The sequence below is a fragment of the Benincasa hispida genome, chromosome 4 (assembly GCF_009727055.1).
Source record: "Benincasa hispida cultivar B227 chromosome 4, ASM972705v1, whole genome shotgun sequence".
NCBI lineage: Eukaryota > Viridiplantae > Streptophyta > Magnoliopsida > Cucurbitales > Cucurbitaceae > Benincasa > Benincasa hispida.
Genome location: NC_052352.1, coordinates 33,254,265 through 33,271,570, shown reverse-complemented (window position 1 = coordinate 33,271,570; position 17,306 = coordinate 33,254,265). Strand labels below are relative to the sequence as shown.

General features: G+C 31.7%; 2 protein-coding genes across 2 annotated transcripts; both read left to right on the top strand.

The window, feature by feature from the left end:
* The first annotated feature begins 574 nt into the window (after window positions 1-574).
* Window positions 575-5,389, top strand: LOC120075083. Its single transcript, XM_039028243.1, has 2 exons — window positions 575-1,389; window positions 3,947-5,389. Exons 1-2 carry the CDS (start codon window positions 695-697, stop codon window positions 5,079-5,081), a joined length of 1,830 nt encoding a protein of 609 aa, XP_038884171.1. The 5' UTR covers window positions 575-694; the 3' UTR covers window positions 5,082-5,389.
* A 3,993-nt stretch (window positions 5,390-9,382) lies between these two features.
* On the top strand, window positions 9,383-14,296 carry LOC120076402 (zinc finger BED domain-containing protein RICESLEEPER 2-like). Its single transcript, XM_039030217.1, has 4 exons — window positions 9,383-10,712; window positions 11,169-13,049; window positions 13,135-13,189; window positions 14,064-14,296. Exons 2-4 carry the CDS (start codon window positions 12,086-12,088, stop codon window positions 14,095-14,097), a joined length of 1,053 nt encoding a protein of 350 aa, XP_038886145.1. The 5' UTR covers window positions 9,383-10,712; window positions 11,169-12,085; the 3' UTR covers window positions 14,098-14,296.
* The last annotated feature ends 3,010 nt before the right edge of the window (window positions 14,297-17,306 follow it).

Below are 17,306 nucleotides of genomic sequence, written 5' to 3'. Positions count from 1 at the left end.
ATAGTTTGTTTTTTCAATTATTGTAACATATAATTAACTGTGATATTACTATTTCAAATACATCTTCATTACAATGTTTGATTATTTGCTATAGTATATATATATTTTTTATCCTCATTCGTTTGTTATCGTATTTACTATTTGTAACTATTATAACTCGTAATAAAATAATATGCACCCTAAACACATACTATTATATCCTACAAACTATTAAATTTCACTGACTATAATGATCAACTCAACGTTCCAAATGTTTCAAACTTTTTAATAATTATATTTCAACAAACCTCCAATCGAGATTAACTAAAATTTGATTTTTGAACTTTCTAAGGTCGTTTGATTCACTGAGTGGAGTTAATAAATCAAGAATTAATATATTAGAGTTAGCAAGTTTGTATTTGGAATGTAGAATTGTAATAGATATTTATTGATAAATGTAAAATATATATANTATATATATATACAAAAATAAGAGAAATGAAAGTTATTCTCTATATATAAACCGTGTTTACTATTGGATTTGAGGTAAATCACCCCTTACTTTTGTATCTCACCAGCTCAACATCAAAACAATGGATAAAAAATACCAAATTGGGTAAAAACGAAGTCAACTTCCAATCTCTATATAACCCCAATAATAGCAATTATAATCAAAATCTCCACTCAAGGAAAATAAATAAATAATAAAATTAAAATGGAGGTCACCGGCGGCGGCGGAGGAAGTTCATCAAGCGAGAAACGGCGTCGTTCGCTCAGAGCAATTACAACCTCCTTCTTCATCGAAGTTCTAACCGGACCTTGGTTCATGGTGTTCGCTTCATTCCTAGTCATGTCCACCGCCGGAACGCCGTACATGTTCGGCCTTTACTCCGGCGCCATAAAATCCGTCCTCGGCTACGATCAGAGCACTCTGAATCTAATCAGCTTTTTCAAAGACCTAGGCACAAACGTCGGCGTTATTTCCGGCCTAATCGCCGAAATCACGCCGCCGTGGGTGGTTCTAGCAATCGGCGCAGCGATGAACTTCGTCGGATACTTCATGATTTGGCTATCAGTGACGGAAAAAGTGGCGGCGCCGTCGGTTTGGCTGATGTGTCTTTACATTTGCTTAGGAGCGAATTCGACGGCGTTTGCTAACACCGGCGCTTTAGTGACTTGTGTGAAGAATTATCCAGCGAGAAGAGGAGCGGTTTTAGGGATTTTGAAAGGATATGTTGGATTAAGCGGTGCAATTTTGACGCAATTTTATCATGCGATTTATGGCGATGATTCTAAATCGTTGATTCTTCTAATTGCATGGCTACCGGCGGTTATTTCTGTGGTGTTCTTGAGGACGATTCGGATTATGAAGGTTCAACATCAGCCGAATGAACTGAGAGTTTTTTACAGGTCAAAATGATTTCATTCTTCAATTTAGTTTATTGTTTTTTCCCCCTTTTTTAGGGAAATATCGGATAACAAAAATATTTCTCGTAAAAAAAAAAAAAGACTTTGGGTCTTTCTTTCTTTCTGGATTATGAAATGTTACATTGATTTATATTTGGTTGGTAGGTTTTTAAAAACTATCCCAAGTGGTTTGGTAATTATTTTATATATTTTTTTTTTCTATTTATTAGAAATCTATGTTGTTTTCAATCCAATTCTTAATATATATTTTCATGTTTTTCTAAGTAAGAGAGTGAAATTTCTAGTCAAGTTTTTAAAAATCAAGGTATGTAATTATTTAGTTTTTTATTTTTATTTTTAGAATTAAATCTATTTTATCTACCTTTTTTTTTTATCATAAATTGCATATTTTTTAAATACAATGGTTGAATTTTACCTTTTAAAAACTACTTTTTTAGTTTCTTAAAAACTGAGTTGGTTTTTAGACCATTGATGAAAAGTACATAACAATTGAAAAAAATTTGAAGGCAGAAGTAGTATCATGTGTTTAATTTTTAAAAATAAAAGCCATGAACAAAATGGTTACCAAAACGAGACCTAATTTTTTTAATTTTCAGTTGTTGATATTTGAAGACAATGGGATAAAATATATAACAAAGCAAAGAAATCTAGATTATCAAAAAGGGTGGTTATATTCTGAGTTTGAAGTTTTATTTCAATTTGGTCTTTTGAGGCCATAAGATTTACACTTAAACCTTATTTTTCACTAAATATTTACTTTTAGAATATGGTTTTATTGTTTATTAACTAATTTGAAAAAGCTAAATTAATTATGCTTAAATTGGTTTTCTAGGAATTCTCATCACTTTTGAAATTAATCAAAACTTTACCTTCGTACTTATTTTAAATTTTAAATTTATTAACTGAAAGTCAATGGTAAAATTTATAAAAGTATTAAAAATCGAAATTTAAGAACAAAATGAAAATAAAACTCGCCACTAAAATCTATGGGCAAAGAGTGTTTTTCGTTAAAAAAAAAAAAAAAAAAAAAAAAAAAAAAAAAACATATGTGTTTTACCTAGTTATTCAAGCATAAATTTACCTGCTCTATTTTAAAATATTCTTTTTTTAGTCCTATAATTAGGATAAAGTATAAACAAATATTAATACACCTCTAAATTAGATAAATTTTTAAAAGAAAAAATGTCAAATTATTTATAAAAATAGTAAAAAAATAAGGATAGATACTAATAGATTTCTATCCACATCTATAAAAAGATTACAAATTTTATTATTATGCGGAAATAGTTTTTCTTATTTTTTTTTATTTTTAAAAACCTCCTCCAAAATATTCTCCTTTTTAACTTTTAAATTGTGCTAATGATAGCACGAGCCAGGAAAAAAAAAAAAAAAAGAGGACAAAATTTTACTTTTTTTTTCCTTCCCCAAATTGGACCTTTCTCTCTTTTTATATATACAAAAATCTCTCTCTCTCTCTCTTAATAGTACAAATTAGAGGGGAAAACTTTAAGCATTGTTATGTAATTTTTAAAAAAAAAAAAAAAAAATCAAAACCACATATATAATAACAATATTCATTGGTTTTACCTAAATTCTCAGACTCCGAGACTTTGCTGATTCTTTTGGTCAAAGAAAAAAAAATTAGATATTTAAAAGTATCAAAATGAAAATGAATGTATTGTAAAAATAAAATAAAGAAGGAAATCCATTAAAAAAAAGTACCGAACCAAATTATTATGATAATTTAAATTACAAAACATGGATATTCGAATATCATTTAAGTTGAGTGAAGTAGATTTAATTTAAAAAATAAACCATTCGGAAAAAATTGAAATGCTTGACCACCATCCAACAAATAGTTTTTCAACTTTATTTTAAACAATTTTTATTAAATAAAAAAATAATTTATTGAAAAATATATTTCTTTCTCACGTCAATCCAAATGGGTTCGAAATATATGTCTTAATCTCCTAAGCTATCTCAAGTCACAACAAGATTTGTTTAGATTTTTTTAAAACTAATATTCTAGTCCTTTTGACTTTTGTTCATTTTCATCCTTATATTTTTAAAATTTTCATTTTGATCATTCTATTTTTAACTTTAGTTCATTTTGGCCACTGAACTTTAAAAAGTGACAATTCTAACCTCGTAAAAATGAAAATTGTTGGATCAAAATTATCACTTTTGAAAGTACAAGGAACAAATACCAAAATAAATCAAAATTGAAATTATAGTGACTAAAATATTATTTAAAATAATATAAAGTTGAAAGTAAATGAGTTGATAAAATATAAAATTGATATTTTTTTAATGGTAAAACTCACCTACTCCTTAGATCAAAGGAGTAAACTCCACTTCCCAATCTCTAACTTCTCAACTCCATGGCCAAATCACACTCTTAGAAATATACTAATTTAGATAAAACCCATGTACCTTTCAAAATTTAGTTACATCTAATATTACCAAGAAACAAACTTCAATTTATTATTATTATTATTATTATTATTTTACTGAAAAAATTAAACTTGATTATTGACAGGTTCTTGTACGTTTCTCTTGGGCTAGCCGGATTTCTCATGGTGATGATCGTTCTTCAACAGAAATTCAAATTCTCCCACATCGAGTACAGTTCCAGCGCCGCCGTCGTCGTCTTTCTCCTCTCCTTTCCGATTTTCATCGTCATCGCCGAAGACTACAAATTCTGGCGCATAAAGCTATCTCAACTTCAAAATCCTTCTCCACTCACCATCATCACCCAAAAACCATCGCCGTCGCCATCGCCGCCGCAGCAGTTCCCAATAAACCTAGAAACCTCGGTCAAATCTCCCGCCGGAAAACTAAAGCCACAAACGCCATCCTGCTGGAGAACCGCCCTGAATCCGCCGCCAAGAGGCGAAGATTACACGATTCTACAAACACTCTTCAGCGCCGACATGCTCCTCCTATTCCTCTCCACCGCGTGCGGCGTCGGCGGTACTCTTACCGCCATCGACAACCTCGGCCAAATCGGCGCCTCTCTCCGGTACCCTAAACAGAGCATCAGCACATTTGTATCGCTAGTAAGCATTTGGAATTACCTAGGGCGCGTAGTTTCGGGTTTCACTTCCGAAATTTTCCTCACCAAATACAAATTCCCTCGAACCCTAATTCTTACCCTAATTCTCCTCTTTTCCTGCGTCGGCCACCTCCTAATCGCCTTCAATCCCCCCGGCGGCCTCTACATCGCTTCAATCGTCATCGGATTCTGCTACGGCGCTCAATGGCCGATTCTCTTCGCCATAATTTCAGAGATCTTCGGACTCAAATACTACTCGACGCTGTACAATTTCGGATCCGTTGCGAGTCCGATCGGGTTGTATTTCGTCAATGTTCGAGTCACCGGACATTTGTACGACGAGGAGGCCAACCGGCAGCTGGCGGCGGCCGGGAGGTTAAGGATAGCCGGAGAAGAGTTGAACTGCGTTGGTGTCAATTGCTTTAAAATGTCGTTCATTATAATCACCGGAGTTACGTTGCTTGGAGCTCTGTTTTCATTCATTTTGGTTCTTAGAACCAGAGAGTTTTATAAGACAGATATATATAGGAGGTTTAGGGATGAAGTTGAAGAAGAAGAAGCAGCTACTGGAAACGGCGTCGTTTCGAATGATGAAAGAAATGCGGAAGGCAACAAGTAAAGGTGCCTGATTAATTTTGTGCCGTTGACTCTAAACGTTCAACAAAAAAATCGAAAGTACATTTAAAAAAATTATCACGTATTTTTTAGAAAAAAAATTGACACGTGATAAATTATGGTTGGACAATTGAGTAAACTGCACGATCGTGATGGTTGCATTGAAGTAGCATCCTAATTTTCTTAATTTTCTTTTTTTTTGGTATTTAGTTGTAATTGTTGTTGTTTGTTATTTAGTCATTTCATCTTGTGTAATAAAAACTTTTTTTTACACAGTGAAAAGTAACGTAGAAAGATACGTTTTAATTGAAATTGAAATGTACTTAGGTGTTCAAATATGAAATTTTATTTTGATTTTGGTTTATGGACATTAAAGAAAACAATATTTGTTCGAGCATATGTAGTTTGAATGTGTTTATGTGAGAATTTGAACATACATCAACTTATTAAAGGTTAGAGGTTTAAACTCTTACATCACATGTTGAAATGATTTTGATGTTTGATTGTATCAACTTTATCGACGACAAAAGTCACCACAACAAGCAAAACAACCATTTAATTTCTTATATAATTAAATTGAAGGAGTTATAACAACCTCGTTTCAATAGTCACTACTATAATTTTGATCATTAATGATGCATGAATGGTTTGTTTAGTTGATGCTTGTGATTAAAAATTAAAAAAAAAAAAAAAAAAAAAAAAAAAAAAAAAAAACTCAGTAAAACTTTGATTTAGAGCTTAAAATTAATTACTAATTTAAAAAATATATATCGATAGTTACAAAACATCAATTTTTATACTTTTATTGATTCATGTGGCCGTAGATTTTCGTGTTTTTTTTTCCTTTTAAATCAAATTGTGATTCTTCATAAATCATCAACTAACACCATCTTTGGTAACAAGCACCGACAGTCGTCATAGATATCGATATTGATGGCAAAAAAGATGAGAGGAAGTCCACTCATGAAAAGTAATTAATAACATTAGATTATTAAAATTTGTCGAATGAAGAACTCACATTCATCAATCTATATGACATGTCATTTTACCGCATCTAGTAGTTAAATTAGCTAAATTACAAATTAAAATCAAACTTTAAACGTTACAAATCACGAGTGTTCTCTTGAAACCTAATAACTAAAGAAATACTAAGACTTAACTAAAAGTGTGTATTTTACCCTTAAAAAATAACATTACTATTTCATACATATAGAACGCAAAATTATATTTTATATTTGATCTTTACAGCATGTGTCATTTTGATTTTCAAATTTTTAAAGGTAGCCAATAAAATATTAAACTTCCGATCTTTTTATCTAATAAATTTAGTGATATGAGAAATTTGTATCTAACATATGAACCTGTCTAGTCTCAACGTTAACAGATAAATAAATAAATAAAATTTATCGATATCAAACTAGTTAATTTAAAAGTTTCTAAGTATTTGTCATTACTAAATTGAAAATTATGACCAATTTGTATTTTGCATAAAAAAAAACATGTTATGAACTTTCAAAAGTGTAAATAATGCTTATAACTTTCGGAAAAAATAAAGAAAAAAATACCATTTATTTTAGTTTTGGATGAATCTAGTCGATGCTTTGTTTCAAAAATATCACTATTGTTAGTATATGGACGAAAGCCATTAATAATTTATTTTAAAAGTATCATTAAATCTTTCAAAACTTACATTAATACTCTTAAACTTTAAAAAAAAAAATGTTAAAAAAATGCCTATACTAGTATTCTAGTTAATTTACTTGAAGTTGTCTTGAGTTGGAAAAAAACACCAATTTTTTTATATAAAATTTTTAACAGCCGACTATAAACCAAAACTTCGAGAAAAATCATAAACCCTGCAAAATCTTAAGAAACTTCCAAATCAAATTCTCCTTTAAAACTCAACAAAAGATAAATAGTCAAATGCAAAAAGAATCGATAAAAAAATATAATCTTCAATCACGATGAATCTTCTTCGTTAATCATAATAAATAGAGTAGTTTCAATTTAAAAATTATCAACAAAGTCTTCATCACTGCAAATTTAGTACTAGACACGTTTCTTATTTTCTACCCTATTAGTTATCCTCGTTGTGATTTAAATCCCAACATGTCTCTCTTTTTGTATATCAAACTCAAACGATGTATTAACAAATACCAAACTACTAATGTACAACCATGTTAAAACACTTAAGTCCCAAGATCCATCGGTGGTTTCATTATACCATATTTCTCATGCCTGAATCGAGGGATGGAGGAAATGAAGAAGGGGAGTAAGATATTAAAGACAATATGAGAGAGAAAGGATGGGGAAATAGAGAATTGTTATGTCATTGACTGAATTAGAGGTTCGTTAAAAAAAAAAACGATTAAGGGTGTTCAAAAAAATCAATCAACCCAACACACATATTTTAGGTTAGGTTGAGTTCAAATAAATGAAAAATTTATGGGTTGAATTGGTTCATGGATTTACCTAAAATAACCAAGACTAACCCAGGAACTAATGGTTTTATGATATTTTCGAAACAAAATACTCGTGATTTTTATCTAAGACTAGCCACAATAATATTTATATTTTTGAGAATTTAAGTGGGAATTTTTAAAACTAACAAAGGTCGATTTCATTTATAATTTGCCTTAAATATTTAATGCGAGATCAATATTTGGGTATACCTTGAGTTTCACTAGGGTATTCATGAGTTGGATTAGATCAAGTTGAAACACTCTTTAAACCCAGTCCAATTGTTCGGGTTGTAAAGTTACTCAACCAAAATAATCCTTATTAAACTATGAACTCAACCCAGACCAACCATGAAACTTTTAGGTTGAGTTGGTTTAGGTTAGTCGAATCATTTATTTAAATATTTGTTCTAAAAACAAATAATATGTTAATATGTAAAATTTGTATTTAATTATTTTATATATTGTTTGTTATTCCAAATTGCTCATAATTTATTTTTACGAGTTAATGGAGAACAAATTAATCAAAACAATTGTTAAATAAAATAAAACAAAAACAAATATATGTAAAAATAATCGTATCATAGATAAAAACAACATACTTTTTAAAATTAATAACAAGTTTGAACTGATTCAGGTTGATTTAAATTATTTTAGATAAATCCATGAACCAACCCAACTTATAAAATTTCCACTTATTTGAACCCAACTCGAATGAATCGATGACCCAATAGAGTTGGGTTGTGTTAACCGGATAAATCAAACTTTTTGAAAAACCTTAAAGAGTATTTGGCTCACCAACATGAGTTGAGTTGAATTGGTATAACATACCAACTCATTGTTTGACCCATCAACTTTAAATGTTGGTGGAGTTGAGTTGGTATATATTACTATTCTCATGTTTTCAATGGCTCCATACATCAACTCACTGTCACACTCCGAGAACTAACTCCAGGCTCCAATAACCACATCTGATAACAACTCCGCGCGACCAACTCCGGGCTCCAACAACCAACTCTGATGATAGTTTCGATGACCAATTCTAACAACCAATTATGGCCTCCGACAACCACCTTCGCGCTACCAACTTCGACGACCAATTGACTTTGACAACAAACTCCGGTGACCAACTCCAATAATCACCTTCATAAGCAACAATGGGGGAGATTTAATTAGAAAAATTAACGACATAGTAAAAATATAGGGCAACAATAGAAAAAATAAGAAAAATAAGAAAATACGAAATTTATGAAGAAAAATTAGTTAGAATCAAAAGTTTTGATTTTTTCTCATTTTATTTAACCATATTTATACAAAAAGTATAATGAGTTAATTGTCCTAAAAAAAAAAGGAAAAAAAGTATTATCATTATTTTTTAAATGCTATTAATTTGTTATTCAAACAAAGAGGATAGAATTACCTAATAAAAAAATTTAAAAACAAAATAGTAATCATAAAAGTATATTATTTAGAGTTTAAAAAACTGGATTGAATACGCAGACATACGAACTCAACTCTGTACTTCAAACACGAATATATAAATTCATACTAAATAATTATACATCACAAACACGGATATATGAAGTTGACAATATAAACTTCAAATATGTTATCTGAATCCAGTTCCCAAGCAACGTATAAGTTTTACCTATGTTTTCTACGGACAACAAATATATATATAAGAAAAATCAGCTCATGACAAGCATGATTAGACTTCGATTTGACAATTGAGTAGACAGCTTGATATTTTTGAAAAGTGAAAATTCAAACTCTCCGGACCCCACACGACGTTATATAAATATTTAAAATATATTTAAACAAAAGTTCGAACCTTCCAACTATCGCTCAGAACCCGAGTTTCTGCATGTGTTCTTCACCGTGTTAATACCCTGAACAAAGGCCAGCTTTCCAATCCATTTCCATGGCTTTTTTGCCATTACTTTTTGTTATCCTCACCTAGCAAATGCTTGCAATTGATCAAATGATGGTTTACTTCAATTCCATGGCTATTTCCCCTCTAGTCTCATCGAGTTACTTGTGTTTTGCAGGACCAGTCCCGTCTTGCGAAGAACATGAAATATTCGTCGGAGGCTTATCGTGGAGCACCAATGATCGACGAGTCAAAGACGCCTTCAGGCGTTTTGGAAAAATTCTCGATGCTCGAGCAACATCCGTTTCCCCCCCTCATTTTTTCGTGCATTTTATGGATGTGCTGGCTTGTCCATGTCCTCTACTGTTCTTGATTTTTTGCCTCTGTGTTTATCATGAACGCGATTAATTTTTAGGTCTTCGTATTTCTGATATAGTGCTTGCAATTTAGTGCAACGACATTCGTTCTGGAATTGCTTGTATTTTACGGGAGATCTAGAAGAGTTGAGATATTGTAATTTTAGTTTTTCGCATTCTCAATGTAGTGCAACGACATTCATTTACTTCGGTTTATGCTGGAAAAGCCTAGAGGAATGTGTTTTCCCCCTTTTGATTTCTCTATTTTATATCAGTTCATATTTTAGTACTGTGAGTTTCTTTACTCCCTTTTGATTGATTAGTCATGATTATGTATTGAGGAAGTCTCACTTAGCTATCTCTGTACAAGCTTTTTGTTAGTCTCGAGGATTATATGAAAAATGCTTCTTATTCTGTTTGAGCTTCTGTCCTTATAAAAGTTGGTTTGTTTTCGTGAGAGTGTAACTTGTCGTGTTTCTGCAGGTCATTGTAGATCGGTTTTCCGGTCGCTCGTGTGGATTTGGATTTCTTACCTTTGCAAATCGTCGTGCAATGTATAATGCAATTGGGAAATGAGTGGCTAGGAACTTGACCAGCGTACTATCTCAGTGGGAAAGGCTAATTTTAGTATGAAGGCAGAATACGAAGAACCAAGCTAATTTATCTAGTGGTCGGGTTAGCTTTAAGAGAGAATCTAGATACATAGTTGATGATGAATGCTTTAAGTGTGGACGCTTGGGGCATTGGGCACGTGATTGTCCTTTAGTTGGAAGGCATAGACCCTCAGTTTCGTCTCATTTTCGGTGTGAAAGCGATGACAGCGAGGGTTCTTTTGAGGAAGACCGTGATCAATACATGGATGAACAATATGACGGAGGACAACAAGTTAAGGATCATTTTGATAATAGACAAGACAAGGATGGATGCGATGACTACGATCATAACGACAGGTATACTAACCTGTATTATTTATCTCCTAAATCAATGATGGTTTGATTGTGGCTAATAAATTAAGTACGTTCTTATATGCTTTAAAGTTGCATTCTTATATGCTTTAATAACTTTATTTTGTATCATTTGATTACTTATATTGCACCGGTTCAGTTGATATCTCCCTCCTTGAGTTTCATTCACAAATATGGAAAAAAATGGTATATGAGGGGAAATCTGAGTTTTAGTTGTGAAGGAATGACAACTTGCATCTTTTGTAGATGAACTGTTTGTAGTTATTTGACAGGAATGGTGTCATTTCGCTTTGATATGGCGTCTTATTATTTTTATCATATATGACTCATGATATTGGGAATTTTAGAAAGCAATGAGAGTTGTATCAAAGTCGTCAGCTGATCTTGTTGATTGGGAAGAATTATCTCATTGACTAATTTTGAATTTTTTTAAATCTATAGGGTGACTTCTACAAAAAGGAGCTTCCAATGAAAATAGTTCTTGCTCTCACTTAGTTGACAGCTGTATGGTTGGAAATGTGACTGTGAGTTTGTCGAGTAATATGCTTAAAGAATGTGAGAAGTTCAAACACTACTCATGTTCCCTTGAGAATCACAAACACAAAACTTCTTCATTCCAGAACGAAGAGGAAAAGAAGGGGGACCGTGAAGCTTGGTTAACAGCTACAAACTTCTCTCAGGAGGATTCTAGGACCATGCTTGCGACTATGGTTTTATTTGATGAGTTGTCGTTTAAGAAAGTGGAGAGTGAAAATTTCCAGAAATTTTGTCAATCATTACAGCCTAAGTTTGTCATTCCATCACAAGTTACGATAATACAAGATTGGTTTCAAATATACTTGAGCAAGAGAAAGCGTCTGAAAAATGTCCTCACGCAGAATTGTCAAAGAATATGTTTGACTATTCATACGTGGACCTCTTTCATGAAGAAAATTATATGGTTTTAACTGCACATTTTGTTGACAAAGGCTGGGATTTGCATGAAAGGATTTTGAACTTTTGTCAAATATCTGATTGTGAAGTAGAAACAATTGGTAAAACAACAGAGAAGTGTTTCCTTGAATGGGGTATCAATGGAGTGCTCACTGTAACTGTTGGAAGAGAGAGTTCCAACGATGCTGTAATTAGTTATTTGAGAGATAAGTTCATAGCACAGGATTCTTTGGTGTTAAATGGGGAGTTCTTATACGTAAGGTCAAGTTTCCGTGTATTCAGGATGTTAATCAATGACGCTTGGAAACACTTATACAAGTCTATACTCCTAATTCGATATTTTGTGAAGAATATTACATCTTCTCCCGCAAGGTTACAGACTTTTAGAAACTTTGCCTTTGATAAAGGAAACATTCTCCCAACAGATGAGCTTTTCAATCTGGATGTACCAGCAACATGGTTTCACACATGTGATGCATGCAGTTGCGAATTTCCAATTTGTATTTGAGAGGATAAAAGATCAAGATCCGAAGTTTTTTTCGGAGGCCATACATTCACTGGAGGATTGGGTAAATATTTGTGCATTTGTCAAATTATTGGTGGTTCTTAATGACATTGCTTTAAATATTTCTGCACCTTCATACATAAGCCCGAAGAAATATTTTCATAAGCTTTGCTCGATACAAGTTTTGATTCAAGAATATTCTCAATATCAAAATGATAACCCGTATTTGCATTGGATGATAGAAAGCTTACAAGTTAGGTTTAAAAAATACTGGGGCAACTCTAATAAAACAAACTTCCTGCTATATGTAGCTGTGGTTCTTGGTCCAAGGTATAAGTTAAAGTTTTTGAAGGATCGGTTTCGGGAATTTTGGGGGGATGTTGTTGCTGATAAGATGACTGCAAAGGTGAAAGGAACTTTACAAAAAATGTGTGATGAATACTTCTTCAATATGACAAGAGATGAACTGAATACTGTCATTAGTTCACCTGTTGGATCTGTTCGTGCATCAATGGTTGAGAAATTTAAGAAATTTCTTGACAAAGAAGCATCAAATGATAGTAAGATGGCGGTAGATAATTATTTGGACGAATGCTGCCATCGAAGAGATGGCAAGGATCTGGATGTTTTCAAGTGGTGGCAGTTGAACTCTTCTCGATTCTTAATCCTCAGTGAAATAGCCAAGGACATCTTTGCCATTCCTCTCACCACATCTGCATTTCAGTCTACTTTTAATGCTGAAGCTCGTGTACTGGATCGTTTTCGGTCCTTGTTTCCTCTTAAGATATTAGAAGCCCTCATTTGTGTTCAAAGTTGGCTACAACCTAAACCTCTCGTGGCTGATGTAGGTGATGTAATAGAAGATATTGATAAATTAGATCAAGGTAACATATTGATATCTTTTTTCTATTACATTACTAAATATATTTAAAGTAATTATTTCTTTTTTTTTTTTTATCTCCTTTTCAGAATTTTCTAAAATTGGAGGTGAACTTGGACTCCATTGCGGATCAAACTTTTCAAGGTAAATGTTTAAAATTCATTAAATTATGCTGTTAATTTTATTCTGATGAACTTATTTTATCTTTTTATGTTATTCATAGACCATTGATTTGGATTTTATAGTTTTATTTGACATTGACATGACACAATGTATCATATTTGATATATTTTCGTTTTGGATTAGTTTTTCTTAATCTTAAATTTTGTTGAGCCTAAACATTAACTAGGCTTCAAATTATTTAGAAATAGAAAGGATTTTGGTTGGGTTAAAAGGTTGCGGATAGAGTTTACCATAGCCTCTTAATTTAAGCTTGTTAAACTAGTGGTAATTTAACATGATTTTGGAGCCAGAGATCCTAATCTAGTGTTAATTTAACATGGCTATTGTTGAAAGTAGAGTCTAAACCCTAGGGGCATTTGTCTTCTTACTGAATTCTAGGGTTTCCTACTTTTCTATTTATACGTATAGCCTCTGTGTATCCTATCAATTCTAATAAGAAAACTTTATATCGTGGTTTTTTTTCTCCTTGTACTAGGGTTTTCCACGTAACTTTGTGTGCCCTCTTTCTCTCTTTACTCCTTATTTTTCATCAGTTATTAAATAGAGAATTTTGTGGGCATAGAGAATGAAATGCGGAGCGGGGATGGGGAAGCCATTTCTGGCCTTTCCCCTCGACATCAGTAATATTTCTTAAGCTCAACAATAATTGACATGTACTTCTTCCCTTAAAGTGGGTGCAACCTTCTTATACGTTTGTTGAACTCAACATACTATCTAAACTAAATTAAAATTGTTGAAAAATACAATCTGTCATTTCGTATTCAATAACCGTGCAACAACAAAATTTATTTTGGTCACTGTCCATAGCCCTATCCTCTCATATTTTCAGCTGCAGGCTGTGCAGGTGGTTTTTATGTCTAATGGAATAGGGTAATGATAAAGATTTTGGTCCTCAATGTGTGAGGGTATGAAAATGGAGGAAGAAGTTTCAGTTTCAGAGAAGGGTAACTAGCTCATCTTCCTTTGAACACTACTACTAATGTGTATGTATTTTGTTGAAGTTGTAGAAATTTCCAAAAAGTTTCTTTTTGTAATGAATTGGTTGGACCTTTAACTAAGTTCATTTATTTTTTATTTTTTATCTGGATGATTTCGAGTTTATATTTGACATAATTGATTGTCAATGGGAGATGTGGAACCTTTTCAATCCGTATGTTGTGTGCCTTGTACCGTTCTAATTGAGTAATACTTTGATGCATCCCAAGCATCATCCATCTTTGTACATCCATTTTCACCACTCACATCTAAAAAGTATTAAAATATTTCAAAAAAGGAAAAAACAAAATTTGCAACATAGCAAATTATGATTGGACAATTTGATGAGAGGTACAAAGATAGATGATGTCTGAGATGCACAAAGATAGGTGATGTCTCTAGCAAGTTTTTTTTTTAGTTCAATAATGGTATGATGGTCGTAGATTTGAATCATCGACGTATAGTCAAAAATATGTTTTAACTAGTTTAGTTATACTCATGCTTGAAAAGTTAGACTCTTTTTTGGCTATATTATTATATTTATGTTATTTGCCATTATTTATAATCACACCAACCATTTGTTGACACAAAAGACATTCATTTATTAGTTCCATAATTTCAATGACTTTTTGATAACATTTAATTAGGGTGTAAAATCATTTTTTAAAACTTTTTTGTTGTATAATTAAAATATCAAACTGATTATTGTATTAATTTAAACTCTAAAATTTTAGAAGTGTATCAATTTATACTTGGAGTCTATGTCTAATAAGTTTATGACATATTCAAACTTTATTCAAAATTAGCAAATCCATTAACCTTACAATTGAACATTTATTCTAATAGGACATTAAATTTTCAATTTTATATTGTATTAGTTTATGATTTAAAAAAAAATATGAACAAATCAACTGCATGTCAAATATAAAAATTCAAAACTCACGTTCGTATTGGAAACAAATTGAGACATTCAAGGTCTTATGCCAATGTTTATGTCAATGATAACTAGCATGAATTCATTCTCTCTAATTTAGAGGTTTTTGATTTTCCATTCCATGATATTCCATGATTGTTGTGCTTGAAAAAAGTTTATAGACTTGCTAGACATTTTATTGTAGTTGAGGAACAAAATTAGACTTAAATTTTAAAAATTATGGAACTATTACATTTTAAAATTTTTTTAATAATCTATTTGATATAAACCTAAAGTTTTGAGTTATACATGGAAAAAATTATCAAAAGTTACTGAAATTTTGGTATACATGGACAAAAACAGCGGGAATAAATCTATTTATACTATATTAAAAGGTCAATGAGGGGAGAATTTTTATATTTCATATTTGTCCTTATATCTTTAAATAATGACTATTTTATCCTCATATCCTTTCATGATAGTTTTGCTGGTTCACAATGGTGATTGTACATGAAACTCCATATCCTTCACGGTGATGTTTGTATTTTTTTTTTTTTTTTTTTTTTTTTTTTTTTTTTGTCATCTTTATTTAATGAAATTTCCAACCAACATAATTAAAAAAATGCATGTTTGACTATTAAGATACATCTATTCACACAATAACTACAATTGATAAAGAAAAACATGTCATTTCACATAATAATTGTAATTCTTTGAGGAGTAAATACAAATATTTCTATTTTGCTTTGACTCGACCTCTATTTTCGTAGTGTAAGATGATGAAAAGGGTTTCACTTTTTATTATAAATATCAAAGCTTCGGATAGAATGAAAAGTAAAAGTTTTTGTTTTATACAAGACAATGGTGCATGAAACTTATATTTGTCAATTGAAGAGGTAACATTGAATCATCATGAGATCTTGAAAATTTTGATCATTTGTATTGATAGTAGACAAATGTTTTTCTTTTTTTTTTTTTACTTTATATTTACTTTGTTGTTGATTGGTATATTTATTTTCAAGCATGCAAAATATTCATGCCATCTTAAAATTTTAAATGTAATTCCTTGTCGTGGATCAATAAATTTATTTTCAACAAAAAAAAAATCTATATATTTATGTTATCTTCAAATTTAGTTGAATTTTGATCCTTTGTTATTGACCAATAAATTTCCTTTCAAGCCTAAGAAATATTCATGGTAATATATTATTATTGGTTTTTTTAATCTATTTTTGTTGATTAATAGTTTTTTCCTTTTTGTTTTGAATGAGAAAATTTTGACCAACCATAAGTTGTCACATCATTTACTAAATTAATGACGAAATTCTAAATCATTAAATTTGGGTCCAATTAGAAGTTGACATGTGTCCTGAATTGAATTGAAAACAAATTTCGATGACGCCACGCGGTTGAATCAGATGAGATTTTTTGCCCAATTTCATATTATTATTTGGGTTTAAAGTCCAACTAAAAAAAAGTTGAATTGGACCCAAATTTCAAATCAGACCCAAAACCAACTAATTGGACCCAAGGGCCAGACCCATGGACCAACCAAGCCCAAGCCCACGAAGTCCATTTGAGAACTCTATAAATAGATAAGTTCTCTTCATTTGTGGGGGTCATCATTTTCTACATTCAGAAAGCCTAGAGAGAATTCATCAACAGCCAGAAGACTCCCAAGACTCTTGAAGTTGGACTCCTAGAAGACAAAAAACCCTTGAAGACACAAAGACCCTTCCAAGCCTTCTATTTCGAGAACGTCCGGTGCTTTTCTTTTTCAAGTCAAGTACATTCACCCAACTGAGAGAGAATCAGATGATCAAATATTAGAGATCAAACCACATCGCATCAAATCAACTTCAACATTAACACCAACTCATGTTCAAGTCCACGAAACACGTTTCTCCGGAAACCTCGTGTGAATAAATTGGCATGCCTGGTGAGACATCTTTATCTCTCATCTCTCTCTCAGCATCTGAAAAAAGGCAAATGGCACCTAAGAATATGGTATCCAAGGCTTCCTCCAAAAACGGCTCGTACATGGGACTTATCACCTGCAGTCGCTCAAGAGTAGTCACGTAGGAGCAAGAGTAGAGCTCCCTCATCGCCCACGACATCTTGAGGCAAATGATGGAATCCCCACAAAGCGAGATGGTTATCAAGGAAAATCCCTTGTTTGACAACTCCACT